This window comes from Periophthalmus magnuspinnatus, chromosome 5 (genome assembly GCF_009829125.3).
Source record: "Periophthalmus magnuspinnatus isolate fPerMag1 chromosome 5, fPerMag1.2.pri, whole genome shotgun sequence".
NCBI lineage: Eukaryota > Metazoa > Chordata > Actinopteri > Gobiiformes > Gobiidae > Periophthalmus > Periophthalmus magnuspinnatus.
The window spans coordinates 23,378,937-23,406,714 of NC_047130.1; the positions used below are offsets into that span (position 1 = coordinate 23,378,937).

General features: G+C 37.1%; 1 protein-coding gene across 2 annotated transcripts; it reads right to left on the minus strand.

The window, feature by feature from the left end:
• Positions 1 to 910: 910 nt before the first annotated feature.
• Positions 911 to 27,668, minus strand: mmel1 (membrane metallo-endopeptidase-like 1). 2 transcript variants are annotated; one of them, XM_033967210.2, is made up of 24 exons: positions 27,541 to 27,668; positions 18,433 to 18,604; positions 17,271 to 17,324; positions 16,007 to 16,066; positions 15,333 to 15,494; positions 13,754 to 13,834; positions 13,568 to 13,663; positions 12,102 to 12,220; positions 11,950 to 12,015; positions 10,513 to 10,647; positions 10,113 to 10,202; positions 9,470 to 9,606; positions 9,294 to 9,387; positions 8,492 to 8,620; positions 8,314 to 8,412; positions 7,786 to 7,869; positions 7,593 to 7,696; positions 7,362 to 7,420; positions 6,776 to 6,895; positions 6,062 to 6,195; positions 3,858 to 3,923; positions 3,668 to 3,763; positions 2,173 to 2,249; positions 911 to 1,191 (listed from the first exon to the last, which is right to left on the minus strand). In XM_033967210.2, exons 2-24 carry the CDS (start codon positions 18,587 to 18,589, stop codon positions 1,092 to 1,094), a joined length of 2,319 nt encoding a protein of 772 aa, XP_033823101.1. In that variant the 5' UTR covers positions 18,590 to 18,604; positions 27,541 to 27,668; the 3' UTR covers positions 911 to 1,091. The 2 variants fall into 2 exon arrangements, with proteins under 2 accessions (XP_033823101.1, XP_055077665.1); XM_055221690.1 differs by lacking the exon at positions 27,541 to 27,668 and adding an exon at positions 21,764 to 21,882.
• Positions 27,669 to 27,778: the final 110 nt, after the last annotated feature.

Below are 27,778 nucleotides of genomic sequence, written 5' to 3' on the forward strand. Positions count from 1 at the left end.
CTTCTAAATCTGTATGGTTCCGCCGACTAAACCAACTCAAATGCTGGCAGTGTCCCTTCAAAGTACTTATACTGATGACAGTGTGGTGATGGTGCGCTAAAAAACACAGTATTTCATCGTGCATAAACCCCAGTTGAAAGTTTATCTGAACAAAATGCTCCAAATTCTCCATAACACACAACGCACTGGTCACTCATTCACGCACAGCAGTCTATACTCTCATAAAAATACGACTTTTTTTCTCGTAGCACCCGCTTTTTTTTTTTTTTATTTAAGTGACCCTTATACTCCGTCATATATTTTGGAGTTTAATCGAGACTTAATGGAGACCAGGAGTGGAGACCAGGAGTGGAGTACAGCAGCATTTTAAGGATGTTTTGAGATATCTTGTCTTACTAGATGATTTACCGCTGAAATAGCTATTTAAATCTAGAGTCTGGACCTTTGACTGAACAAAGAAGTGGACTAGTGTGACGTCACCCATAGCGTTCTGCTCCAGTCAAATGAAGCTCATCGAGGCCAATTTGGAGCCAAGTTGCATATGTGGAATTCTGACCACGAGTATCATAGCAACCAAAGAGCCAATCCAGAGCGAGGCTGTTGAAAGTAATGTCCCTTCCCACCCTCTGGTTTAGCAGGGAGCGGGCGCTTAGCAACACTGTCAATCAAACTTGTTGCTAATGCTAGCGAGAGCAACCGCGGGGAAAAAAGGCGCCTGATTTGTCTGTTATTATGGTTCATACCTTGATTTACGGACACAATAGCAAAATAAAAGTGTGTGTACCATAGCAACCAGAGAGCCAATCAAAAGTGAGGTTGTTGAAACTACTCCTAACCATTGCAAGATATGATCACTGCCTTGGTAGAGGTCTCAACTGTCCAAGTCATTCCAGTTTTATTTTTCTTTCTCCAAAGTGTTATTTCTGCCTAAGAAAAAGTATTTAAAAAGTGAATTCCTTGGCACAGTATTGCACTTAAAACCTGTTTGATATCTTTATGAACTTAAGAAGCATTTCAAAGTAAGTTTTTACATTTCAGAAATTCACAAAAAATAACTTATATTTACTTTTATATATTCATGTTTAAAATCTCTACCAGACTCTGCACTTTTGCTCTGGGTTCATTTGACTTCCTCGTGGACACTGGAACGCTTCGGAAAATGCTTCAAAATTCTGGAGGGATCCGAGGACCCTGAGAGAAAAATAAAAACAAGTTTGAGAGGACAACATGGCCTGGGCGATGTTATGAGGAAGAGAAGAAGGAGGAAGAGGGAGAGGAACTGTGAGTACGGCCCTGATTGCTTTAATGAATTGGCACAACAACAACAGTCTGCTCTGGAGGGAGTTCTGTAATAAAGTGACACAAACATAACACAAAGAACCAGCTGAGGCCAAACACTGAACGATGAAGAGGCCTGTGTCATATTTACAATGAAGAATATTATGGTTATGGTAAAGTCCTTTATGTCGTTGGTACTACTGTTACACTTTAAGGAAAAAGCTTGATACTTTATACCAATTTTAATATTATATTGATAAGAACCGCAATACTTCCATAAATTAAACTAAATTGTTTAAAATTGGTTTAATTTCAAATGTTCTACTCGGCATGAAGGCAAACGTGGTTCTATTTCTAGTTTTATTCATCGACAATTCTAGCTGATCATGCCAAATAACTTAATTACCATTTTATGTTTGATAATCTTGGTTGACAAAGGCCTGATGATGAATTGGCCTAATATATCTACAGCGTATTTAAGATTATGCCTATTATAATACCTAGGACTAAGGTTTCATTTTAGTTTAATAAAAGATAGACAAGCCCAAGTGTCACGTTCACATCCAAAAACTGATCTACTACAAATTACACTGCCTGGCCAAAAAAAAAGTCGCCATCTGGATTTAACTAAGCAAATAGGTACGAGCCTCCTGCAGTGGGTCAGGTCAAGGTTCAGCAGAATGAGGTCAGCTGACACCTGAATATACTGAATGACCAGGTTATTTCATCAATGGATTTTTTTCTTCCCTGATGGCACGGGCATATTCCAAGATGGTGGTGACTTTTTTTTGGCCAGGCAGTATAAATTCAGAGCTAAAATTCAGATGGAAATGACTTGGTAATGAGCAGAGATACTGAAATGTTATAATTAGTGCTGAATGCTTTGCCGTTTACCTGTATTCTAAAGGACTATGGGAGTCTGTTTTGATAGACTGACTTGCATACTCTGGTCGATAAGCCCCACACCAAACCTGAAAAGAAAAACGAAACAGTATTTTGAGATCAGTTACTACTTCAATGTTACACTATTAATATAATATTTTAAAATGTGAACTATGCCACCTGCTAGTCTCCATGGAGATGTTATTGCTTTCCCTGGAATGTTACCACAATTATGGGATTAAACTTATCCTATATCTCCATGGAGACAAGCAGATGACAGCACCTGGCCAAGTTATAGGTCAGATCTGTGGAGAGGCAAGCCTGCTCACAGTAATAATTCATGTTTTCCAATGTGTATTTTGAGTACAAACACATCTGTGCTTGGATAAATAATAGATCAATTTAAATTAAAGGCTGTACTGTGGAACATTCCAAGTAAAGCAAGCATTAAAATCTCCATGGGGACCAGCAGGTGACAGACTGAAAAGCTCCACAGTGCAACCAATACATTTTCCTCTTCATGATTAAGACGAATAGAAGAATGGTTAGAGCTAAGTTAGACAGAATACCAATGTCAGCCAAAGTTTGGTTTGATTTATTATACAAGACTTTTACAGCAAGACACAGATTCAGATCTATTGTCCTTGTAAAACCAAAGAGCGATGGGTATGGCCACAAAAGCAAATGGTTCTCTTGGTACTGTTCCTATATTTTTTGGCCCGATTCCAAATAATGAAAACCTAATCAGTGTAATTTAGTTTCTTTACATCACAATGGTTTATTTTACGTTTTCTGGCAGCGAGAGGCTGTCTTTACTTTGGCAGCATGATCCTGAACAATGATCTTGTGTAATTCCTGCCTCTGCCCTACTGTTTACTTTAAGCCTTGTACAATCACTGTCCCTCCACTCCAGATGACGCTGTGACGTAATCACAGTCACTATAGTAGATGAAGTGGTCTTGGCATGGTTTTTAAGTAGTCATTTCCCAAAAGAACTTCATGTACCACAGGTGAAAGAGGCAGCCAGTTGGTAGTTAATTTCCTACTTTCAAGTGTTTCAATGTGTCCTTGGGCAAAGCACTTTAAACGACATTGCCTATAACAATTAAAGTTTGCAGTAAATTGGTAAATAAAAACCTAATTGGGACAAATGCAGGGATCAAACTTGTGCACAATCTTCAATGATATCAAATAGCTCCATACGAAAGCGAAGTAAATATGATAATCATGTCATATATTTAATTAAAATGGACAATGTGACTTTTCTGGTGGAAGTCCTCCAAGGAGATGTTTATGCTATACTGTGGAACATTCAAGGCAAAGCAATGACATCATGAAAACCGGTGGTAGATCTTCCAACAAAAAAGTTATATTGTCCACCTTTACATATTTTAATTGAAAATAGTTGGCGGAAAGTTAATACAAACACAAAAAAACAAACATTTAAACATTTCGCCTCAAGCACTAATTACATTTGAAACTTTTCTTCAATAAAACGTGAACTTACTTGAGCAAAATTGAGAAAGAAAAGTTGCTTATGGTCCATGTCTAACCCAGGCAGCCGAGGCTCCTCTCCCTCCGTTTCCACCCACTTCAGATAGGCCTGTAGTGAACAATAAAACAAGATACTGCTAATTACACAATCTGCTGTCCCGATAAAGAGGTTTAATAATGAGGTTTTATAGGAAATGTCAAACCTTATACGCCTGACGCACTCCTCCATTATCTGCTATGTTTTCTCCTAAAGTGCTGATGCCACTAACCTGAAATACCCCACACACAAAAACAACATTGGTGTTAAAACAATTTGTACTTAATTTCCACTTAAAAGGTCCTATATTATGTAAAAATGTCTGGCTACATCTCCAGAGTTCAAAATGCTCTGTTCCAACTTGTGATGTCATGAAGTGATAGATTTCAAGTTAACAGCTCCTTTTCCCTTTTGTTTAGTAGAGACTGAAAATTCCAGGGATGAAATTGTCCAAATGATTCTAGTGAAGATGTAGTAGTTTAAAAACACAGTGGAGCACTTCCTGTATTACTGCATGACATCACAAGGTAAAACAGAGCGGAGGGTTTTCTGTTAGACAGAAGAACTCAGCCTAAATATGCAGGGTTTGTGTGTTAAACAGGTGTGAATTAAACTAAACATAAGTCACAGTATGTTTTTGATGAGGAAGCATTATAATAGATTTCAAAATAGCATTTAGATTTACATTTTGAACTTAAAGGGCCCGTATTACGCTGAGAAACTTGAATTTTGAGAATCAGAAATATTTTAATTCTATGAAACAAATGGGTCAAAAATGATTAGAAACAGAGGAAAGAAAACTGTAAAGTTCCTGAAGAAATTACATTTTAGAGAACTGTCATTTTAAACCTTTGAATTGCAAGTAAAATTTTAAGTCAGTGTCAGTCTAAACTATGTCGATCTTTAGATCTAAACTATGTCGATATTTGAACAAAGATTAAAGGGCAACTCATTTTTTCTTTATTGTTGTGGGATTAAGTTCAGTCTCAGTAATTTTCTAAATGTCTCTGTCTCATGATTTCCTTTGTGTTCAGCCCTGCCCTGTTTTATCTCATCCAAGTCAAAAGGTCACAATATTATTTTGGGAATGCATTGGAAAACGAAAAAGGTTTGAAGTACATCCAGCCATGTTACTTCAAACCTTAATACAGGATAGAACTTTGAAGAGAAAAAAAAAATTCTGGGAAAAAAACAGAAGCAGTCAAACAAAAAAGTTTTAACAATAACATTTGACTTTTTTTTTGTAGCTAAAATGTTCAATAGTTACAATTCTATGACAAAAGGTTAAGAATTGAGAACATTGTGAGTACAGTGGACCCACACTGTATCACAGTTCACCTTTCGTGGTCTTGCAGATTTTTTTTCAGTATAATTTTGCATGCTGTTTTTATAGTATATGAACGTGCATTATGTTCTGCGTCCTGATTGGCTAAGGGACTGTAGACCATTGTCCATCAGTCTCCTCCGTGCCGTGTCTCCTGTACAGCACAAAATGTGTTCAGACAAATTCATGTAACCAATCATTTAATAGATGTATATTATTTTATATATTAACATGTATTTGGGTCATTAGTATTTTGTTTATTACTTTGTACATATTTTATTAACAATGAATATCATTAATTATATTATGTTGGATACATCATTTACTTTCTTCATAATATTGGTTCCTACTTATTGTTGCGCATTTAAGGAGTGCACCGATAAAAATGTAACAGGAGTGAACGTGCACAGGGAACACACCAGATGAGATGAGTGAAGTTGTTGAATAAAGACAAGCTGTAACTGTTCTGCTGTGTTGGTCTATTTAAACAAAGAAGACAGCAAGAAAAAACATCATATTGAATCTAACTGTGACCTGCCAAACCACAGCCTCAAGAGACTGGAGAGAACAATATATTAGGGTCACATTTACATAAATGTTGGATCACAGTGTGACTCCCAAGTGCTGTATCTTTTCAAATTTTTTTCCCTGACAAAACCCACAATGTCGATGAAACGTTCTGCACCAACAAATTTCAGAAACGCTTTTGACTTAAGTGTTTCTCTGCACGGAGAAGCGCCTCTGTGGATACCGCTGGAGCAGAGGCACGAGAACAACACATTTAAAGTGATCATTAAGGAAGAGGGATATAATATATGACGGTTTGAACTTTGAGAGTGATTAAACAAGAGAGAAATGTGAGAAAATGTGTTAATGCCTGTGTGAGAAAAGTGTATAAAGTGTGTGGCGAGGGGTTTTACAGCAAAAAACATATAGAATAATTGTAAAAAATAAAGCTGATACTTCACAGATTTCGCCTATTGCGGGATAGTTTTAGAATGTAACCCCCGCATTAAACAAGGGACCACTGTACGTAAAAATCTTACATTCTGTCCGCCTGCGAGCTTCCAGATAAAGTTGCCGTACTGCTGCACCATGCACTGAGACTGGTCCTTAAACTGCTCCGCTGAGTAATTACTCCACCAGTTAAGCATGTTTCCATCTTTGTCAAAATTACGTCCTGCAGGAAAAAAAGTCCATTTAATAAACAGTATTTTTTACAGGTGAGATTTAGAGGTCAATGTAAATAACCACATTTTAAATATTAAATATGTTTCCAACTTCCCAAAGTGATGTACAAAATAGCAAAATAAGGTTAAGATACACTTTATTATCTCTGTAGAGAAATGAATCTCATTTTTTAAAAGATCTAAATCTTTTTCATTCTAATTTGCATGCATTTTCACACTGATGAACGCTGAACTAACACAAGAATCTGCACAGAAACAGAGCAGGCGACACAAGTGAGAGCTTTGTGCACAGAAAACATATCTGGCATCATATTAACAGTTTGAACCATTTTAAACAGTTAAGCCTTGGTCAATAGATTTGGATCTGTTCAACAGTGGAAAGTCCCATCACTACACATTTGACGCATCCTTCACCATGCTGTCACACAAAATTATAAATAAAACCTAAAAATCAAGCCTAAAGTAAAATAAAAAATAAATAAATAAATAAATCAAGCTCAACTTATTTGGATACTTAAAGTTGACTGTAAAAATAGTGAATAAGTAATTGTTATGAATTAAATGTTTCACCATTGTCGTCAAATCCGTGCGTGATTTCATGTCCGATGACCATTCCGATTCCTCCAAAGTTCAAGGCCTGGTGTTGGTGTTTACTGAAGAAAGGCGGCTGCAGGATCCCAGCAGGAAATACTTAAATAAAACAAGTAAATTAAGTCAAGGATGACACTGGCTATTTGTATATACGCACCAAAAATCTGAAATGGTATGAGAACAGTTACATGTGATGTGAGTAACTTGATTTCTTTCTGATTTTGTTTTGACAAGGAAAATTCTGCAAAAAAGTTCAAACTAATGTGGCAAAGACAAAAAGAGAAAGAAGAGATTGAAGATTGAAGAGCGATTTTAAAATTCCTTGTGGTTTGTCTTCCAAATACATCCTTTCCTCTAAAAATCAATTTATTTTAAATCAAAACATTTTACCAGATGTTTTTGAAGATCACATTTCTTTCCTGCACAAGCCAGTAATCAGATCTAATTATTCAGTTATCTGATTGTTAGCCATCTGATTTTTACTGGCCTTGTAAATGCACCCAACGAAAACAAAATAAGAAAGGCAAACATTGTTAAAAATGATTCAAGATGGTCCGATTCTTACCGATTTGATTTCTATTTGGAGAGTAAAAGGCATTGACCACAGCAGCTCCAATGATCCACCTAAAAAGACATTGCACAATGAGCTGTATTGTACTGTAAGCAATCGCATATTTGGCATGTAACATTATACTGGTGAACTAATTAAATTAAAATCAATCCCCAAGTACAATTCCTGTTTTTGTTGTTTTTGGTACAAACTATTAACTACAGCCTTGTTTAAACTTAGTCTTACAGGTCGGGGTCCACTGGCTCTCGGAGTTTCTTCAGGCTCTTCTGGGCCTCGGAGCGCTGGTTTTCCAGGATGTTTTCAAAATAATGTTCCACACTGAAGTTTAACTGAAATTACAATTACATCAAATCATCTAACTGAACCAATTTATGTGCTGTAGAATAGTTTACTGTTAACTGGTGTATTTGGTATTTACATGGCTGTATTCCTGGTCAAGTTTCTGGTTGTCCTCTTGCAGAATATGGTCTGGGTAGCCAATGTGTTCCTTTATTGACATAGCCTACAAAAGTATTCACAGTATTACACAAAAAAGTATATGAACAATGCATTCTTGACACTCAAAATGAGCAAAAATGAAAAAATATACAAGATTATTGCGTTCATATTTTGTTCTCTCTCACAAAGAATGCATTCACACTTGTCCCGGTTTGGTCCTAGTTTAATCCTGGTTTGAGTCAAGTTTAGTCCAGATGTAGTCTTAGCTTGATCCTGTTCTAGTCCTGGTCTTGTCCCTGGTCCTAGTCCAGATTTAGTTCCGGCTTTAGCTCCATTTTAGTCCCACTTATGATGCTATAATGCACCCTAAATAACTTAGTTTTGTGTAGGCCCTCCAGTATCCAAATTTCAACATCCCTCGGCTAATATATTCACGCTTCCTCCTCTGTACACGTCCAAACCATCACAGTCTGGAAACCTTATCTCAAAAGTACATATCCAACGTTACCTTTTCTCGTGCTTTCTCTTTTGAAGGCGTGTCCATCCAGCTCAGCTCCTCCAGTGTCTCCACATAAGCTTGTTGGATTTTGACAATAAGATCACTAACCTAAAAACAATCATCATAATTATATATAAACAAACACTGTATGCCAGTTCATATAAACCATTAGACTTTTAAACCTCACCATCCTCTTGCTCTCTCCAGCAAAGGTTTCCCTGACGTATAACGCTCCTACTGCGTTCTCCATGCTGCTCTGGATGTATCGGACACACTCTCGCCACCAGGCATCCTCCACCGTTGTGCCATAAAGGGTCTGATGAATAAAAATAAACCTATGATTACTTTGAAAATAGGCAGTGTTGTCTGCTCAGGGTAAAATTTTACTATCCAGCCAAGATGCTTTTATAATACTTAGCAAAATAACCTCTCAGAGAAACACAGGGGCCAATCTTGTCAAAGCAAACATGGTATCCTGGTGGTACCATGGTTAAAAAAACAAACAAAACAAAAACATAAAAAAAAACAGATAAACAGCACAGATTTCTACAGAATAAAAAATGGGTAAAAGAAGTCATATATTTTGTTCAGAATAACAAGAATATTCCGGAGATGTCTTCTGCATTCGAGGCTAAGAGACACATGCTACAAATTAGCTATTGGAACGTCCCAAAATTAGATGGTTAAATGGTGATTCGTTCTATGGTTTGGTTCCAGACCCCTCTGCATTCAAGCAGAAAGAGGGAAGGACTGCCTCACCAGGCAATGGCCAAAATAGAGAAAATGAGGAATAACTTTAATCTTGAGCCAGTGGGTACACCAAGTAAGACGTACTTCTAGCCCATACCTCTATGTGTGTCAGTGCACCTCTATGTACAGGGTATAGCTTGAGACAAAATAAAATAGTCAAGAGAATCATCATAAGTTAGATTTCTTGCGAAAACAATATTAACATCCACCCTTTATGTATGTAAATTAGAGCTCAGTACCTTTCTGTATCGTGCTCGTGCATCTTTGAATCTGCGACTCAAACTGTTCACTCTGTCAATGATGAGCTGCCATGTGAGGTAGTTCTGCATAGTTCTACAACGGCAACAGAAACACTTCATTTGCAGTGTATAGTATGTGAAACCTAACTTTTACTGTCATACAGCATTAAACTGACCTGACGCTGTGTCGAGACAACACTTCATTCATCTTCTCCAGATAGGGGGCGCTGTAGACGACCACCTCCTCCTCCGACTGGATTTCCACTGACACACTGGAGAGGACACCCTGGATAAATCTGGTCCAATTAAAACCCTACAAAAAACAGGGAAGCTGTTAAAATATTTACTATGCAGCATTGCCAGGTGGAGCCACAGCATAAAGTAAATGTTGATGCTGTAGATATTAGGACCAGGACCATTATAGACCAGCAACATCCAATGGAGCTGCAGTTTGGAGGATTCACTGTCTTAATCACTTCAGCCATCACAAGTTGGCCTCTATAAACCTGCTTGTCTCCACAGAGATGGATAAGTTTAATACCATACTGTGGAACATTCCAAGCAAAAAAAATAATACAAATAGATAAACATGTGGTGGACCTCCATCAGAAAGGCATTTGTAATTTTACCTAAACTACAAATGCCTTTTTTGGCGTGTACATGAGCAATAGTCGTGGTCTTAATATTACCTGAGCATGTTTCAGGCCAATTCCAATATCCATCTATCCTTCTAATAAAATCAACTTGTAATTAAAATATGACAGTAGTTAATCTAAATCCATATAAGCCATATAACACTAATAAAATAGTGACACTGACGTTAAAGCTGTACGTGCTCTGCAGCTCGCTCAGAGTCATCTTGTTGTAGAGGACCGTGACGTCTTGGCGTTCCTCGGCTGGAGACGTGGCCTGTACAAAACCAGAAACTCTTTTTTTAGCTTTGTTCATGGTAAATTATTATCTTAGACACATACAAACAAAAATACAATCAAGTCCTGAGTGACATTCAAATTTACATATGACATTAATTCATCAAACCCATTAATCACTCTGCTCATGACAGCTACAGACTCGGGCTAAAAGCTTGGCAGTCATCCTGGGTTTCTGCTCAATGTGCCCCCAATCTCCCATTTACTGGAAGCTTTGACAACTTGCTCATTTTTCATCTTGTCGCAGTGCATTTTACCGGGACTCGTCTCCTGTTATGGCTGGCACTCACGTTTGCGATGTCGGTTTCCAACTCCAGCACTTGGATCATCTCTTCCCAAACTCTTTCATCATCCTGAGTCAAATTCCGATCCTCACGAGTGATTTTGGCGATCGAAGCCATGAAGTGGAGGTATGCCTCTCGAACCTGTGGGGCAACACAAACAAATATGAATATCTATGAAATGCAATGACTGACAACTTAATTAGGTACAGTAATTTAGCTACCCAATTACAGCCAATTGCATCGCAGCAGCTCAATCTGACAAGTGATGAAGATCAATTATCAATTTATTTATTTATTTTTTTAGACATCATCCAGACCCTTATTTCCATTCCATCCTAAGGCAACAGCCATTTCACAACATGGTGTGACTGAACGAAAAAAAAAAATCAGCTACTGTAAAGCATTTTTAAAAGTGTAAATTTAACTTTAAGGAAAAAAAAAAAGAAATCATTTTATTATTAATCATATTCATACTGTAGTGCCTTGGGTAATAGTTTTAAAGTTCACTAGAGCACATATAATCAGTGTGCCGTTGGGCAAGACTCCCTGTCTACTCCAGTTAAAATATACAGTCTGTAGTTATGTAGTCAGGTGATGGTGACTTGATCGATGTCAATGTCATTTTTTATTAGTCAACTAATTATTTATTATTTTATTGTATTAGGATTATAAAGCAACAACAGTAGAAAGAAGGAGCCCTGCCACAGAACATCCCCTTTCAGTCGAATAATCTATGCACAGGGCATGTCTTCAGTGTCCTACAGCCATAATATGTGGAAGAAGGTCTAATAGTGCAAAACACATAACACTCTGAAGTGCCACAATTCACTTAAAGGGCCCATATTACCCTATTTTCTGATCTATGCTATAATGCTGTTTCCTCCTCAAAAACATACCTGAAGTTGTGTTTTGTTTCATTTACACATGTTTGACACACAAATCCTGCATATTTAGGCTGAGTTCTTCTCTCAAACTGAAAACACTTGTTCCACTTTGTGATGTCATGTGGTAATACAGGAAGTGCTCCACTGTGTTTTTAAACTCCACATACCTTCACTAGAATCATTTGATGATTTCAACCCTGGAATGGCCAATCTCTACTGAACTAAATGTAAAAGGTAGTTGTTAACTTTAAAACTACCACTTGCTGACATCACAAGGTGGAACAGAACATTTGAGCTTTGGAGATGTAAACAAACAATGTGTGAATGAAATTTGTTTTTGATAACAACATTATAAAATGGCTTAAAGATCACAAGAATCCAGTTTGTAATAGAAGTAATAGTGTAATAGAAGACCTTTATATTTTCTATATTTTTAAGAATTTTCTTTAGACATTTGATTGTATTTCTCCAAGAAAGTGGTAGATCAATAATATTTTAAAGTAAAGATGTACCTAATAAAGAGCCTGTATTTATATTACTGTCAAAACATAAGAATAACCTTTTTGTAGTTCCCATCGTTGAAGTAATAGTCTCTTGATGGCATCCCCAATCCTGGCTGATCAATCTAGACATTTCACAATAACAAAACAGTTAAAACAACCTCTTAAACTGCACTTCTCAACTCCTTAGCCTGTTTTGCTTTGGTCTTACATAGATGATATGTCTCTGCGAGTCGCGGTCGTCTGTCCACACGTACATGTCTAGTACAACCTTCTTGTGAAACCGAGCTGTGAGGGTGGCGAGAGTGTCCTCCAAGCTCCAAACTTCCTCTGAAAATTACACCAAGAAGAGACAACTTTAAACTATCCTGAATACAGAGACGTATTGCTTCTATTGCACTTTTTACAGCGAGTAAATCCCTGTGTTGAGCAATTCTGTTTAATCTGCAGTCAATGATTATGTTTAATTAAAGTGGCCTGGAGCTGAGGAAGTGCAGACTATGGTATATTGAGGCACTGTCACTGGAATGAGAATACCTGAATACTGAATTTGTTTCCCAGCACAAAGCTATTAAAAGGATAATTCAAGCGAGTTCCAGGCAGATGTGGTAGAGTAGCCATAGATTTAGAGCCACAGAAGTACTGTAGAAGTAGTGATACAAAAATTACTCAAGAGTAACAAGTATTTCAGTCAAGTTAGAGTGAGTCGATGTAACTGGAAAGAAACATTAAATAATATACACAATCTTGTATTTTTAAGACTACAAAAATGAGTAAAAAAAGAACAGAATTGTCAATAAAGTTTTTGTCATTTGTAGACTTACAGTGGGAGGAGTACCTAATTTCACTCGTGTTACGCAGTACAATATATTACCAATTTTACTTCAGCAAGTTCTCAAGTAAATGTAACTGATACATATGCATCACAATAACCAACCTTCATATTGTGTGTTTATGGTTGCAAACAGGAATAAAGCAACTCACACAAACGCACTGGTTGAGGGTAAATTGCTTGGTGAGGAGTAACCGTTTTAGCACAGCGTTTTTTCCAAACACTAACATTACAGAGATTGCATGTTATACAATACATAAAGACCAAAGTTGCTGTAAAACAATTTTATGGTTAATTGCTTTTGCATTCCAGAAAAAGTCCGTCTAGCACATAGAGGGCCAGCTATCCAACCACCAAGAAATATTAGTTATAATGACATTACATGGGAGGATATTTACATTTACGAATGGAAAATCACATCTAATCTATGGGAAATTAAGCATCATATCCAACATGGGTCAGTACAAGAGGCTTTTTATGACTTACAACCAGGATATAAAGGCCCTGTACCAGATTTTTTCCCCATGTATTTGAGCTAAATTTGCCCCAGTACAGATATACTGTATGAACAGCTAACGCCGCACTGGTCTCTGACAGTTGTGAAAACTCTTGTAAAGTCATCACAGTGGTTAATTAGGGTTTTTGAATGCACAAGATTAATTGAGGAATTTGGACCGCTGCAAATGAGTTCTGTTTTTCCACAGTAAAAATCAGGTACAGTGCCTTTAACAATGACAACTTTTTTTCTTACATACAGTTGAGTTAAAAGTACTCCATGAATGTGAAATGGCGACTTACACAAAGCACTAATGGCAAATAACTCATTGTATTTTCTGGAGTCTTACCTGTTGTGTTGCTCCAATCATCAGATGCTACAGGCCAGTCTCCTATACTCTCTATGAGTTTGAGTAAAGGTTGAGAATCTCTTTGCTCGATTAGACCTGAAAAAATAAAAAAAAAACATATTACACTTATAACACTTATACTTTTGCAGCCACCTTTTTAATCTTTAGTTCATTGTCAATTCTTACTTTCATTCATGCAGGAGTTGTAAAGCACTTTGGCCTTTCTAATGGCATCTCTGTCTCGGTCACTTGGTGTTTCCAGAGCACCTGAAAAATGCCAAATGAGTGAAGGGTCTGAACATTGGTGGAGGTGAAAAGGAGCAAATGGAGAGGCTGGGGGTTCTGCTACTTCAGTGAGATAGGGTGAGTAGGGGTGTGAGCATCTAAAAAAAAAAAAATGGGCCAAAATTCCTGCCAAGTTTGTAGGCTACTTCAGTATTTCTACATAAAGTTCTTTCCTCATGATGCCATCTATTTTGTGTGCACCAGTACCTCCTGCAGCAAAACAACCTACAACATGATACTGCTACCCCCATATTTTACAGTTGGGATGGTGAGCTCAGACTTGCAAGCTTCCCCCTTTGTCCTCCAAATGTGACGATGCTCATTATGGTCAAACAGTTCAATTTTAGTTTCATCAGACCACAGAATATGTCTCCAAACATTAAGGTCTTTGTCCCTGTGTGCATTTACAAACTGTCTTTTTTATGTTTCTTTTGGAGTAATAGTTTCTTCCTGCAGTGTGGCCTTTTAGTCCATGTCGGTACAGTCCTCGTTTCACTGTGGATAATGACAAGCATCTTCACAAGTTCTTTTGCTTATGCTCTTGGGTTGATCTGCACATTTTGGACTAGAGTACGTTCATCTCTGGGACACAGAACCTGTCTCCTTCCTGAGTGGTCTGATGGCTGGACATTCTCATGGTGTTTATACTTGTGTATAATTGTTTGAACAGATGAACATGACACCCTCAGCATCTGGAAATTGCACCAAAGATGATCCAGACTTGTGCAAGTCCAGAATTATCTTCCTGACGTCGTTGGTTGATTTCTTTTAATTTTCCCATGATGTTACACAAAGAATTCATGTGTTTCAGGTGTGTCTTCAAATACATCCACAGGTGTGTCTCAAACCAGAATCAGAAGCTTCCAAAGACATGACATCATCATCTGGGTTTTGCCAAATTGTTTAAATGCAGATTAATCTTACTGACTTTGACAAAAGTAATGAAAACTTGGCAAAAAAAAACCTTGACCTAAAACAGGAAAAGTTTAGTCTGATTTCATGTCAGACAGTGAAAAAAAAGCATATGTGTCTTTTTACATAGTGTATGTACATTTCTGGTTTCAACTATATCTATTTCATTAGTTTAAATTGATTTTAGTGATTTCCGCTTCAGATTGAAACAAACTAATCTTTACTGTATGGACGTCATGTCACATTTTGGTGCCAAACGTCCCAATGTCAAGATTCACAAATTTTGAAACCAGGTCCAACAACCTAAGAAAAATGTATTATTGTAACAGTGAAATCATTCATTTGAGTTTATCACATTGTCAGTTCCTCTAGTATGTGACTAGCTTTATGAAGTCAAACTTAGATCACAGTAACTTTACTTAATTAAACAGATAAGAACAGCATTTCACATTTAAGTTTGCTTTTTGGAATATTTATCAAACTGAAATAACTTCTTTATCATTTTTCAGTTCTTTTAATTACATTGTGACCTGAATAATCAATTATCATCATCAGTATTAGCACAGACCTTTAAGGACAATCTCAAGTTTGTCGCGCAGGATGTCAAAGACACTGTGCCTGGAGCTGGTCTCTGGGATGACGTGCCGCTCTAACCAGCCCCCACAGGCAAACTGGTAAAAGTTCTCACAGGGCTTCACCGAGCTATCCATGTTCTGCAGCAGACGTGCAGCTGAAACAAAACCAGGAAGGATGGGATTAGCAAAATAAGCTATTGGCAAGAGTCGTAGTTTATCTATGTGCAGCCAGGCGTTAAGATTCTGATTCTGCACATGGCATAACACAAATAAGGTTAAAGAGCCCATATAACACGATTTTCTGAACTATGTTATAATGTTTTCCACATCACAAACAGACATGGAGTTGTGTTTTGTTTCATTCACACATGTTTAACACACAAACCCTGCATATTTAGTTCTTCTCTCAAACAGAAAACGCTCTTTCCACCTTGTGATGTAATACAAGAAGTGCTGCACTGTGTTTTTAAACTCCATACATCTTCACTAGAATCATTTGGATGATTTCAGCCCTGGTGTACCGGTGTACCCAGAAGAAATTCACCCAGACACGTGCAGAAACATGCAAACCACGCACAGAGGCCAGATCGACCTGTGCTGTCGTAAATATACCTGACTCCTGGTATGCCATAACAATAATGATGATAATGTCAGTATGATCACTCACCTGCTGTAACGCAGTCAGCGGTTGTGCAAACATTATCTGAGGTTGAGTGATCCTGCTGGCCTGAAAAAAAACAATTTTAAAGTCATTGCAGGGAAGAAGAGAAGATAGTAATGTCTCCATCATCATGTCTACTATTTCACACTGTTAGTTGTAAAAGTCATAGAGGTGTAAACTCCCATATATGAACCATGCTAAACTATTATTTTACTTTCCTTCCTGCTGCTGTCAGATTGAACAATGAACACTTCCATCCCTGTACATGTGTGATCCACCTGTAGTGATCATGTGCAGTACTGTAACATAATGTGAATCACCAAATACACTGGAGTCACTGGTACTGTACTGTACATAACCATATTCATAACCACTTAATGTACATAATAGTGTTGTAGCTTTAAAGTTTTACTTGCACAGTGTTTTTATTTAATTTTTTTTCCCCCTTTTCTATCAAAGTTATAGCTTGTAACTTTCTGGAGGTGGAAGGTCAAATGCATGATTCCATGCAGATAGAAAGTTAAAACCAAACTTCGGAACATTCTCCATGAAGACAGGTTTTAAGCCATAATGTGGAGGATTATAGCCAAAGGAACAATACTGTCACAGAAATACGCAGGAGAAGGTCCTCCTCCAGGCCAAATGGGAGTCACTTTGTGGAGATGCAAGTCTGCTTACAGTAACAACACATGTTTTTATGTTTTTCAGTGCAATAAAAACATTCATAATAAAAACATGCTTTTATTTTTGCCTATTTTTTGGCAAAAAGGCAGCACAGCAATACTGTGGCAGCACCGGCAAACTTAAAAATCAAACATTGTCCATGGAGATAGATGTTTATGCTATTCTTTGGCATGTTGACGACATGTAGACAAGCAGGTCGTGTGCCTGTGATCAGAAAAGTTACAAGTCTGGTCTGTGGAAAGAAAAGGCTCCTCACAAAAAAGTGCATGTTTTCAAATGTTTTAGTCCTTTAAAAACACCCTTAACGACAATGATTTTATTGAAATTTTCCGCTGTGGGCTTATGAGGCGTAAATGAGGCGTAACTAAAGTAGCCTGAGTTCTAATGTTCTTGTTAAATGGTTTATCTTTTGTAGTTATGCATCTTTATTTTTGATGGAGTGTTTTCTGCTCTCCTGCTGTCCCTGTGCTTTGTCCCAGAATAGAGAAATTTTAGTGTTGCAACACAAATACAGGTTATTTAATTCTATCTTAGTACTGTGTTATTTTGGATTGGAAAAACATGTGTGAAAGCTGTGGAGATGTACCTGTAAGTGTGGAACCCTTGGACTCCCTTGCCACACTCGGCCTGTTAGATTGCTCTGGGGAAGAAGAGTAAGATTTGCAGACAGAGAGAGGTAATGTTAGAAGTAAATAGCCGTGATTAAAGTGGTTTTGTAGACAGCAAGGTCAAGACAGACTTCAAGCTTCACTGCAGGGGGCTTCAAATTTACTATAATAGTGGGTTATTCAATAGTGTGCTCTGGTATTAAACAGAATGTTATTTTTACCACCAAGCATCACAAGAAGGCCTCTAGAATATCAGACAGGTACGACATAGCATTGACAGACTAAAAATCCCTAATTATTGTTATATGACCAGTAAGTCTAACTGCGCATGAATGATTGGTGGTGGTTAGAGGAGTTTATGGTGCAGATTGGCAGCCTCATTTCTATCAGACTGCCCCAGGGCAGCTGTGGCTACAATAGTAGCTTGCCACCATTGAGTGTGGAGTGAATAAATAATGACCTCAGTGTAGCACTTTGAGCGGCTTTGACAAGCCTCTAAAATGTGATACCGGTGTAAGGCATTATTATTAAAACAATGTATAAAACAGAAAATCATTTGGGTAAGTTTGTGGAACTTGCATCACAAAATAAACCAGAATGTTATAGATTTATATAAGAATTAGGTGATAATTTGAACATTTTATTCATAATATTCCTCTAAAATGACTTGATAAAAGAAACAAGGCCGCTGACTTCTGTGTTAGAAAACTGCGCTGCCCAATGGGAGCTGATGTCGCAGTAAACATCGAATTATCACAGCCGTGTACCTGTCAGCACCTCCAATGGATAGCTGCAGATGACGTGAGCAAGTAGTGCAGTTTTCATTTGTAACAAAATGACGACATGATCAAGAAAATAAAATTGGAGTACAGAGCAGAAGGCGTATGCTGGTGAAGGAGAAAACAGGGGTTATCAGCAAAATGGTGTCTTGAAAGTAAAGTAAAGATTGCTCAAACATGCACGACTCACTCCCAGTACAACTTCAGGTGACTAAATGGTGAAGGGAAACAAGTATAACATGGTTAAAAGCTCTGAAAAGTCAATTTGGCATAATAGACTTGCTTTAAGTTGACTGCTATAGTATGTCTATCTCTCATCACTGTAAACTGTTCAGTCTCATCATATTGTTCATAGTTTCACCTTTCACTGCCGACGTGTATAGCACCACGAGTCCAGCCAGGGCACAGCTGACCAGCAGCAGCAGCACGGACAGCCCGATCTCAGCCGCGGTCCAGCGGTGTTTCCCAGGTTTACTAGATTTCTCCATGATGTCCATTTGGCTTTCAGATTTGCCCATTCTCCTGAGCACAGACTGAGGAGCAGCAGACACAGTGGGTTAGAGTGGAACGGTCCATATGACTCTCATTTACTGTGGGTTTTAGGTGTGTCTGTGCCCTAAATCAGTCGCTATTAGCAGATCGCAAAGATATCAATTAGTGCAGCAAAAGTTTGAAATCTATACTTTGAAATGGTGCACTAACTTTTGTGGTGAAAGACCTGTCACCTGTTTGTCTCCATGGGGTTATGGCTTCTTTGCCTATAATGTTCCACAGTATGGCATTAAACTAACCTATCTCTATGGAGACAAATAGGTAGAGCTTGTTGAGAGTAAACTCACGGTATGAACTTATGTTTTTGAGCAATAAAAATGGATGTGTTTGTTGCAAAGTAATAGTATCTCCGTGGGGGCGTAAGGTACACAGTATACTTTACAAATATAAACTTAAAAGTAATCAGAGCGTGTCAGAAAACTCGCCAAGTGGATACTATTCAGATTTTATCAACTATCAAATGAAGTAGTAAAACCAGTATCCTCATATATGTGTAAAAAGGACAGCAACTTTTTAAAAATTGCTGCAACTGCATTACACACTCATGTGACAGATATTCAATACCTCTTTAAAATCTCAGAATACGTTTTGGCAAATGGCCTTCATAATTTATTTTTCTTTTGACCATTTTGCAGTTTTATCAACTATATCAGCGAGTGGTGGTGCTGAGATAGAGATCAGGTTTGAGTTTTGGTCAGTCGTAAGTCTCCCAAAGTTAGGATCCAGAAAAAGAATATAAGTCTATTTAATGTCCACACAGTCTCTCTCTCTGTGTATATGTGTGTGTATATGTGTGTGCGAGTGGGCTGATCCATCTGTAAACAGGAGGCAGCTGAACCGCAGTGAATGCCCAACACCTACAACTTGAGCGTTCAGTGTTATTGCACAACAGTCTGTCACTTTTCACACATCGCTCAAACATACTTAAAGCTGCTTGAAGAAAATGCACTTAGTCAAACTCACAAGCAAAAGACAGAGTGGCCAGTATGTTGTTTAAAATCTAAAGCATGGACTTAATAATTCTTGCTATGAGATAATAATTGGATAAATACATTTCCATATTATTCTTTTTTCAATATATGGTAAAAGAAAAGAGAAAAAAGGTCTTTATTTTTGCTACGCTTAAGTTTTCGGTGACCTTATATAGACATGTACAACACACAGAAGCCTCCTTTATATGACCACAAATTCCTCATTGCAAGCTCAACCCAATAACTATCACGGAGGATCCCATCTACGATTAAATTTGGCAAGGAGTTTTAACATTAGAACGCATGTAAAATACAAAATACTTGCTGGAATAAACAACAACAGCCAATGGCACCACTAAAGACTGCTCTCTATAAAAGCAAGTGACTGGCCAGGGCCTTCACAACACTTTCTCGTTTATTAAATTCATTCGTAATTAAGCCTAATTCAGAAAATGGAAGAAAAAATCGTCTTATATGCCATTTTAAGAAAGTCGCCATATTGTGACTCATACGTTTTCTCCTGAATGCAGCTCTATACTCAAACAAAAACTATTTTCCCCACCCACTCTTCCTATTGTTCAGCCTCAGCAATGTCCTTGGTGGATTTAACCAATTGCAGTGAACGTGAACTTTCAGAAGAAGCCTGCATATAGAACGTATAAAGGTAGTAACTTTTACATGAATTGTGATGTGACTTCAAAATATCGTTTGTATTTTTTTGGCATATCGCCCATCGTAGCTTCACAACACAAAGTTTGATCTTAAAAAACAACTCCCTGCAGTTTGATGTTGTCTATTTGAAATTCATTAGTGCCATAAAAACCCATTGGTATTCAGCTGGGACGTGTAACAGGGACACTTAAGGACTCTGCCGTCCCAGGAGTAGGTTTCACTGTGTTTTGAGGCCCACTGCTGTTAACTGCAGTACTTTATTATTGTTCTGGTCCACTTTTTGAAACTCACACAACTTTTTTCCTGAAATAAAAGCACACAGCAGTTCAAAGAAATCATCAAAAAAACGTAAACACCACAACACAATGTCCCCACATAAATAAATGCTCCTTATGGTCGGTTTTCATGTCCGCTCTTTCAAAAGAATGCAAAACAGTTTGGTCCAAAATGAGCACCACTGGGACAAAATCACGAATCCTTTTGTTTTTGTTATATTGATGGTTCAGGTGTTTTGATGTTGATGAGATAAAAATGGCTTTCAATATGCATTTTCTAAACATAGATATATACAGACTTATAATAACTTAACTTATACTTTATGTGTCTTTGGTTCACCATTGCATGAACACACCAAGTCATAAAAGCTTTACAATTCATGAAAAAAGTTCTAAAACCTCCACTGCATTTAAAAGAGTGATGCACATACACATTTCATCAGTGCTTATTTAACATTTGGCTCAAATTAACCTTTGGGCACCTTCTTTGTTACTAAAACCATTCTCTATACCTCCCGATTAGCTTAAATGCCTGCCACTTAACACCAAAATATTCAAATATATTCTTCCAAAATCTGAACTTTGCTCTAAACCACATGCTTTTACTAACAGAACATCGGCTGTGGAGCTCTGGATTAAAAAGACCCTTGCATATCATTGATGAAATGACTGAATCTTGAACTTGATTAAAATCTGATTAATTATACAGCCCTACAGGAAGCAGGTTTTACAGCATGAGCAATATCAGCAACATTAACCACACATAAAAGTCATATTTATGCTTGTTTTGATTAAATAAAATTGACTTCACAGCACAGAAAACGCTTGTCTGACCCAGATCCTAAATACTACAATAATTCTATGTTATTAACTGTAGTCTATATCTCCACTTTGCTTTTGTGTAGAGATTTTACTATGAAAATTCTACCACGCTAATCTTACAGTTTTGCTTTCTTTAAAATATGAACCTGTTTGTCACTCCCAACTGAACTTTATTTTGTATCAAGAGCTGCCTTGACAAGTTCATTTCTGAAAGTGAAAGTTCATCTTTGTCAAATTTTAAACCAAGTCTCAACTATTTCACCAAGATTTTAATTCAAAACCATGTTGACCTGCTCTTTAAATTATGCTCAGTTTGACTTAAACAACACGATTTTCAGAAATATTTAAGAGACAGAAAAAAGAAAAGAACATGTCTGACTTGGTGAGAAGGAAAACACACCAGATTTGTGCTTGTTCCTGTTGCCTTTTCCAGTGAGTCCATAGTATTTCTATGTTGTCCTAATAATGGGATCAAATCTGGCCTTAAATCCATGAAACGCTTGAACGATGGGGACATTCTTAAACATTGTAAAGAGCAGCAGGCTTTTATACTGTGGTCTGAGTGGAGATGAGTACCAGGTGAGTACAAATAAAGGGGCGGGTTTAAAAGTGCAGCCTATGCTCTGTTGTGATTGGTTACTAAAATAAGAACAGCATTTCTGATTGGTTTCTTTGTAACGCCAGTCAACAAATAACACAACCACGTAAAGTATTTGCTGTTAGTTTTCAACAGGAAGTTAATGATCTTTTTATCTATATGTGAAAAAGTAAATACATATATTTTAGTGTTAACTTAGGTCTCATCTACTAATTATAATATAAACAGTGCAGTATGTGTGAAAACATACACCCACATTTGGGACTTATAGCAGTGATGCAGAGTTGGTGCAAGGACAAAAAGGTTTATAACTTCAAAAATCTATTATTGAGAGAGTGGCTGGAACATTGTCATAATAAGTAACATTAAAATAAAACAGTCTATTTTCTATATTTTAAACATAAGAATTGTAATTTTGAGTTTCAACTAGTAGGGATACAGACCTACTTCACCCTTTAGAGCAGAGAAATGTGTCCAGCGGGGACCAAAATAACCATGTGAACATCTCAGGACTCCACTTCAGAATTGAATTGATGCTAATTTTCTAGTGTTAACACATTTATAAACTGTTTTAATGGAATTTACTTGAGTAGTTTATTGTGTTACTTGACCTACTTCCGCTAACAAATACACAGTTTTCAATTAAAACATAGATTAGATTCATTCATGTTAACTGTTGTGAAATGATATCTTGAAATCGGGTGTTACTGTGCCCAAAGTCAGGCTCAAACCCGGAGGTGACGGAGCCATTTCTGAGGAAGCACCCAGACTATGAAACAGCCCTCTCCCTGTCAGATCCTCTCAGTCTTTAATGCAGTTTAAGACTACACTAAAAACCCACCTCTTCTCCCTGGCATTTAATTCTAGTTTGACAGGATATCTTGGTGTTTTATTGTTTTATTGTTCCTTGCTTCTGTGTCGTATTTTCTCTATATCTGTTTTTGTTGACTTTTATGTGAAGTACTTTGGGCAGCTGAAGTTGTATTTTAAATGTGCTATATAAATAACATTGAACTGAACTGAAATCACCTTGCGGCCCCCATTTGTGGAACCCATGCTTTAGTGAAAGTGTGACCAGCTTTCACACAGGAGTTATTTATTCCCTTCTATGAGTCTCCTTTGTTTATCCTTAAAAGTTTTTCTTTCATACACTGAACCATTGCCTGTTTTAAAATGCGTTATCACTTTCCCCCAGAGCCCCACTAGTGTGTTTATTAAACGTGACAGCTATGGTTCAATCCTTAACAAAACCCTAAATTATCCATTACTGCCATATCTCCTGGAAAATTCAGCCCCAGAATAGGCTCTCCAGTTCAAAAGGGTGATTTCTATGCACAATAATTATAAAGGCTTGAACACAATATTGCAAATGAGCGTGAATTGCAGGGGACATTGACAATCAGAGTTGGCTTTCAGTAGCATAGCGTTGCTCTATTCAAATGGAAGCACCTGTTTCTGTACACTCCGGTGCTGTTGCCCTATCATTAGGCCTGACAAGGGAAGCTCTAAATCACAGGTTCACACTGCCCTGCTCCATTAGCCCTCGCTGATAAATACTCACAAATCTGGCAACGCAGTAAAAGCAAGTGGAGAGAGGTTTTTAATATAAGCTGACTGAACAGAAACAAGCACAGAGGTAAACGGTTTGATCAAATGATGATGAATGGGTGATTTGCCATGGTGCTGTAGAAAAAGGGACAGATGTTTGGAGACAGAGGTATGTTTTAGACAGATGCAGATAGTGACCGAAAGACATAGAGCAGAGCTGCAATAATCATGCTGAGGTTGTCTTTGTGAGTGATGAGGATGGAGAAGATTAAGAACATCACCTGCATAATTTCATGGAAATGTAAAGTTAAAACTTGCCTGGGATTCAGAACAAACACTTCTTTCATACTTTATGAAGATGTGAGTCTGGTTATGTTTTCAAACAGGTGTGATTGACAGGTGGATTAGCCAGTCGGGTCATGCTTGGTCTGTCCATATCAGAAATAATATTGGAAAAGAAAATATCACAGGACTGAAAAACATTGCAGATTTCTGTAAAATCAACTCTTTTAATCTGAGGTGAGACAAATTAGATTTTATTTGTAAATCATAGGTGACCAATGAGCTCCTTCGTTTCATATGTGTCACTGAAGAAAACTAATCTGATTGTACGATCATATTTGACTGGGCTTGAGAGGACGTGAGGACCAGGATATCAATCTGTATGAAAAAAATACAGATATATCATTTTGGATTTGCCAGGCAAAGTTAAAACCGTACTTCAAAGCATTCTTCGTGGAGATAGATGCATTTTATACTGTGAAATATTGTAGCCAAAGCCGTATTGGTATGGAAACAAGAAACAGGAGGCCCTCCTTTAGACCAAATAGGAGTCAGGTCTATGGAGAGGCCAAAAGAGTTTTTCAGAGCAATAAACACAATCAAAATGAACAAAAGTTACATACTGTGGCTTTAAATGGCTTGGATTGAAGTTTTTGACCTCACAAAAACATTGAAATCCACACATTCCACACTGACGCACGCAGGAGATAGAAACACGCACGTATTACATAAGTTACAGTGCAAATAGGTTTGGTTTAATTTAACTTTAACACATGTTTCTGTGAGCTACAATTGTTTCACCACTAACATTTCTGACATGATACAATTACTGTCATTATAAGCTCAAACATGCAGCCAAATAAACTGCCACAATAGCGTCATTGTTTTGTGGGTTGAGATTTTCCATTGTATTTTGAAAAGCCCCAGTTTACTCCCAAACCCAAGTCAAATCTGTTGGAGTTATAGAGCTATCATGGGCTATCCTTTACACAGTTACACAGCCTGGCTCACATTAAAATATTCTCAAAATGAAAATATTGTTGGAGTTATTTACTATAGGCTAACCTCAAAATACCCTTCCACAAAAACACAATAGGAGTGGTGCCAACAATACTTTTTCTCAATTCTGACATATAATTGTAACTTTGCAACATTACAGTCACAATCTTTTAAGCACCAGTTGTAGTTTTTTTTCCTTCACTGACTTTTTCCTTCAAGCTAAATTTATTTAAAACGGAAATGGCAACGCTGAAAAAATATAGCACTGGGATCTTAGCATTTTGTACATAATATAAGTATTTCTGAACAAGAAAAATATGCAAATCTTTAACAGAAGATGTATTTGGAATTGGCTTAGTTTTTTGATCATTAATATAAATCGCTTGATCTTTTTTTTAGTAAGAGTCTATTCATATAATATTAAAGAATACTTGGTTGTCGCATGTGGTTACTGCAGTAGTAGTAGGGCAGTACATGGCTGGAAAACTCATTTTGCAGCCACTATAGAAAACAGTGGGAGAGCTACATAGTTTTGTGGGAGTACTTATTAAAAAAAGGCTGTCAATCCATGATGAACGTCATATGCCAGTCCTGTTTGAATCAGTGACAACAATATTAGAACTACTTTTCAGAATGTTTATTGCTATTATCAGTGAAATAATATAACTTTATAATATAACTATGATAAAATAAAGATAAGGGCATGCATTAAAACAACGAGAAACTATGAGATACAAATACAATTATACAGTAAGGGCAGAACAACATGAGTTTGTAGGTCATTTCTGCTGTAAACACTGTTGTAACTGGACGTGCTTGTTTAAGTCACTTGTGTTAATCCACATGAGATTATAAGTGGCTGGTTCAGCGACTGGTACTGCCCTAATAAATACTAACAATTCCAGCAATTTGGACTAGATTCTCAACAATAACACCACATTATCAAAACATGCAACTTGTAGTATTAAAGCTGGTCTATGCACCAACAGTCACTCAAAATGGAAATGAGCTAATTTTCGCAATTCAAAGCAGAGATTCAACCATTTTCTGCATAAAAGTATAAAAAACTATAGTTGCATAGTTGGAAGTTGGTCAGCTGCCTACAGAAGCTATTTGAGTGCAGAAATAAGCAAAACAAGGCGAGTGAAGTTAAGGTATATCATGATAATTACTATATCGACTTATTCAAATATGAAAGTTGGAACAATATTTTTTCAGGCTCAATATTTATTGTGCGTATATTTGCTTTGCACTACTGGGAAATTTGTTGTTATTTTTTGGCTGTATAAGATTTAAGCAGTGGAAGGTTGAATAAATGACTTTGGCTCATTACAGATGCAAACTAACTACTAAAGTGGTTCATTCTGCTAATTTAGAATATTTTTTTTTGTGGTTTAAATCTGCCCTGGGGTTGTTGTGTCACTGGCATAAATGAGTTTAAATATTATCGTTTATCATCTGTATTTCCTTCAGCGATATATCAAACTTCAAATTTTGTTGTCGAGACAGGCCTAGATATGTTGAAAGTAACGCGCACTATGTTACGTTTATGGTGAAAGGTTCGCCTCAGACTTATCCCCTTGGAGATGTTTTTGCATAGAATGTTCCACAGTCTGGCATTTAAGTTATCTATCTTTACTGAGATGAGTAGCTAACAACAGGCAGATCAGATTTGGAAGATTCGAATACACGTTTTTCATTGCATTATGTTTTACCTATAACAGCTGTCATTCAGTACAATATAAATGATGGTATATTTTGGTACATTCCACGCTAAAGGATAACATCTCCATAGAGACAAGCGTTAGGCAGACCCCCACCAGCAAGTTACGTACTGCACCTTTAAAAACACAAATTATTTTTATGGCGTTATGAGGTGGAGGCATTAAACCAAAACAAGAACCCTACAAGGTACATTTTAATTTATAGCATTTTCAAATTCAAATAAGCATAATATTATTTTTCAACTGAACTACCTTCAACTATGGTCATGTGTGACTCTTTGAAGCAGAAGTCTGTCCGTTTAAAATAATAAATAATATAATATCTTGCTGGATTGTTACCAAGCTCAAACGTTCTGTGCAGTTATCTTATCTAACATACCAAAAAGCAACAATAAGTCTCTGATATCGGCATAAGACAATGTTCATGATGATAATGGTGATGTACTGTAAATAAAATCAACTTCAAACATGTTCAAACTAATAAGATTATCAAAAGAATTAACAGCAAACAATCAGAAACACGGATTTTTCTTAATTTTAAACAGAAACTTAACCCACTCACACCACTCTTGATTTTATTATTATTATTTTTTAATTAAACAGAATTTTAACCAAATTGTCATGGCTGATGTAGTTACAATAATCAAACTCAATCAATACGTATCCATCACTCATTTAAAGAGTTTTTTGTCTCTAAATAGGCTACTCCTGCTATAAATTTAAAAATATATCTGAGTAAGGCAACTTTCCTACCTAAATAAAGTAGCACGTAAAGACAGCTGTGTTGTAAATTCAATTCAAGTTGTTCAAATTGTTAATGTTTTCTTGGGGAAAGGGGGCAGATAATACAAGTAAATATAGTTCTTTCTGCTCCTTTTCATTTACTCTGCTGTAAGTAACAACAATTTTAATATCCACACATTTCATTCTCGCTGCTGTATTGACACTATTATTTAATATCCATCTTAAATAAATGAAACAAAAATAAAAAAGTGAAAACAAAAATGTACTCCCAGTGTTTGTTACCTGAGTAGGAGGACGGTGGAGGTCCCTGGTCTCCCACAGGCGCTGGTTTCTCTCACACCCCGCTGAGAGCCTCAGAGCTGGTGTGAGGAGAGAGAGAGCGCTGCTGCGGCTGCTCTGGTCCAATGCTCTGCTCCACCAACGACTGAGCAAATGAGTGACCGGGAAGGAGCAAAAGAAGAGAGGGAGGGAGAGAGCGAGGGAGGGAGAGAGAAGGAGAGAGTGAGAGAATGAGAGAGAG